The 3,360-nt window shown below is 40.9% G+C and overlaps 1 protein-coding gene across 1 annotated transcript in view; it reads right to left on the bottom strand.

Moving 5' to 3' along the window:
• The window catches only part of T265_14473 (hypothetical protein), a gene marked incomplete at both ends in the record, with an annotated part of 45,728 nt that overhangs the window by 16,163 nt on the left and 26,205 nt on the right, over positions 1 to 3,360 (bottom strand). Inside the window, one exon of the mRNA XM_009173803.1 lies at positions 2,293 to 2,599. Within this exon, the coding sequence (XP_009172067.1) occupies positions 2,293 to 2,599 (307 nt within the window). The remainder of the gene's footprint in view (positions 1 to 2,292; positions 2,600 to 3,360) is intronic.

Here is a 3,360-nt window from a genome sequence, read left to right as displayed (position 1 = left end):
TTGCTTGCTAAATGTTCTTTTTGAAGGTAGTGTATTATGAACTTTTGGCTAAATGTTGTTGACTAACGTCGACTTTGTTGCGGCATCAACCATAATGCTAAATGTTCTTTTTGAAGGTAGTGTATCATGAACTTTTGGCTAAATGTTGTTGACTAACGTCGACTTTGTTGCGGCACACTTCAACCATAATTACTTCACGAGATCCTATTCAGGTAAACAAGACTCATATATCTGGTTGAAGGGGCTTGGTTAGAAGGGCTTGGCTGCATTCTATAGGTACATATGTATATATTCTGCATTTATTATATAACCGGATTCCGTGTTAGAAATTCTTTCCGAAAGATAAAGGGTTGAAACCTGACTAAAATAAGGCACAGGGATTCTCCGGTAAAGTGGACGAATAAATTATTGCATACACCATGTTCTCATTTGCCGTGATCTGCCTTCACTTCATTCGGTCTGTTTAAGCATCATGAACATACTCACAACAGATTTTTGTTACCCGTTTCTATGCCGAACACGTGTCCACTTCCTGGCCACTGTTCAAACCTTATTCCCGTAGGAATCTATCGATTCCTACCATCAGTTGACTAAATAAATTGGCCAGCACTATCCACACCTAGGTCCTGACATATCACTGTTCCACTAGCCCGACTGTCAGTGACTTTTATCAGTATGCTATTGTTGCGCTTTGCTTTGCAGCCTCAGAATCGTCAGAAATTATGACTTGGAGTTGATGATATACATTTATTTGCATCAACCGAAAAGTTCCTAGCAACTTTACGAGCGGTGTTTTCGCTCAGAAAAATATGACTTGGAATTGTTTCCACGTCTGTCTGCCTAGGTATCAGTAAGTACTAACTATCCATGTCAGAAAGGAGAGAAATCGTATGAAATGAGGTTCGGTCGGGGTTATCCTTTTTGTGGGTTTTTTCCCAATAAAGAATCAATGTACCTTCTCTTAATTGCTTAAACTGAAAACTACTCTGACGCCCACCATTACACACTCAAGGCAGCAAGTTGGGTTGGGTCTCTGGATGCTCAGCCATTGAGGATAGCAGCCGTAGATATCTCGGTCTTCTAGTGCACACTGCTCGAAGAAAATAATCAGCTAAATGGTTAACCCCGATTGTCTGAGGCTAAAAATCACTCTAAAACCTTGATCGATCCGCGGGGTTTTCGATGATTTCTCTTCGAAGAGTTCAACACAGACAAAATTTCGCTTTCCGCCATTTTCTTTAGCAACAAGAAAAAGCGTCGGACTGTCAGGTTTATAGGAAATTCAACGAGCCTACCTGGTGTGGTGAGGGTATATGAGCGGATAAAGAACACGTTCATTTCAGTAAGAGGGGAGTATGGAACTATGGATGGAACAGTAAAAATTCAGTGCTTCTATGCTCTATTTCAATTTTACCTCACTCAGTGCTTATACATAAGAAGAGATGAAACAATTCCTTGTGAAATTGCAGTGCAATTTCACAGTTACCCCATCCAAGTCTCTGTACTGCTAGTTAAGGCCGGCTATGCAACTGTATTCGTTTTCAACATGGACTGAATGAACTATTTGTTGTAGTGCTTATTACATCCAGGGGGCATTTTTGGATACACCAAAAGATGTCATCATCAAGGCTGCTTCCTAGTTTTCTAGAAGATAAGTGCTTCGCTTTAGCTGGAGTTATGTTAATACCCACTAGCCTCTTGGTTGACGTGAACTGCGTGCTGAAAGGCCTAATGTTGTTATGACTTTAATAGATGCATCTTGTTCACACTGTTGAGAAGCGGCTCGTTGCTGAATCGTACAGTGTCTAACTACCAGCCGAAAAGCTGCGGGATCAAATCAACTTAGGGATCGCTAGATGGCTTCTTCTGAATGCCAACAAGGACAAAACAGCAGTACAGAGCTACTCAAGTAAAAGTTCGAAATCCCAATATTTCTCAGAGATAAATAGGTGGAAAAGTCATCTTCCGGGGAGCAAGCCATCAACGAATGATCCAACGTGAGCCGCGTAAATGAGGGATGAATGGTGTGATATTCTGTCAGCTTGTGTGTTTGTCACACAACTCAGCATCAAATTGTAGCCTAATAATATAGTGTTCAGCTAACAGCCAGAAGGATAGTTGTTTAAATCTGAATATGTTCACTGTTAATAGTTGCCAACAAGGATGAGGTGGCTAACTGGTGCCTCTTGACTTTCTATCACAGACGTCACCTGTAAGATAAAAATTAAATTTTATACGTTAGGGTGTCAGACGCAAACGCTAAGGATATCTCCCAGAATGAAAACTACAAACCGTTTTTAACATCAAGGTTTGGCCATTGGCTGGAAATATAGTCGGAGTAGAACTCAACGAGTCGTGTTTGTAGGCTGCTGAGACGCAAAATGAAGTGCGGAATCGGTCTGTTCTCATCCCGGTCTTCGCCCGGACAACCATTCGTCATGTCAGACCAAACCAACGGTTCCATTAAACGAGTGCACTCATCACTAGGAGCCTCTGGACCCTTTTTTCCAATGAGGCGAAGGACGTATCTGCACATGGCTTCATACGGATCCCCTGCACCATCGCTGACGAGGTCCGACAGCTCACGCAAAACATCGGCCTAAAGAGAGATAGTGGGAATGAATCATGAAAATTCACCGGACACCGTAACAAAAAAAACGGTCTCTTCTCAATGACATGGTATCAACGAAGTTTTCTTGATACAATAAAGACAAAAACTGTAGCGTTTCGTATATCGCCGGTATACAAATTAGGGTGTAAAAAGTTCACACGTCACACAAAACTTCTCTGTCACACGAGGAAATAGAATGACGACAGTGGTCTTTAATGGTTATTTAACCTCAATTATAAATTTATTAATACACACCAGGTGATTTGGTGCACGAAGTTCAACCGGCTGATTACTACATAACAGCAAGCCAATAAAAATAGCCCGGTCAATTAAACGCAAGAGACTATTATTCTATTTTGGTGTGCTTACTTCGCCACATATTCAAGCTGATAGAACATGCAATCTCTAAGTCGCAGTGCGTGACTGATTCCCCTACGCTGCAACCAAAAAAGTAACTTCAGGATATTCATATGCATGAAATAGTACAAAACACCATTCAAGAAGAACATAGCTTGGAAACCCTGAAGTCAACACTGTAGGACTCAGAATCACTATACTGTCCCAAGAAGTATCATGATAAATGTCAACAAAAACAGATAAGAAGGACTTGGTAAGGTAAAATGAAGGTGATTACTACTGGGAAGGTGCAGGAACATTCCACAAAAGCAATGCAGCAAAAGAATACAGAAGTGAATATGGATATGCATATTTTTCAATCTAAATGGTACAAGTCCCAAAAATTATAGCAT

This window comes from Opisthorchis viverrini, assembly GCF_000715545.1.
Source record: "Opisthorchis viverrini unplaced genomic scaffold opera_v5_199, whole genome shotgun sequence".
NCBI classification, from domain to species: Eukaryota; Metazoa; Platyhelminthes; class Trematoda; order Opisthorchiida; family Opisthorchiidae; genus Opisthorchis; species Opisthorchis viverrini.
The sequence above is the reverse complement of the archived record's forward strand: the minus strand, read 5'-3'. Positions and strand labels throughout refer to the sequence as shown.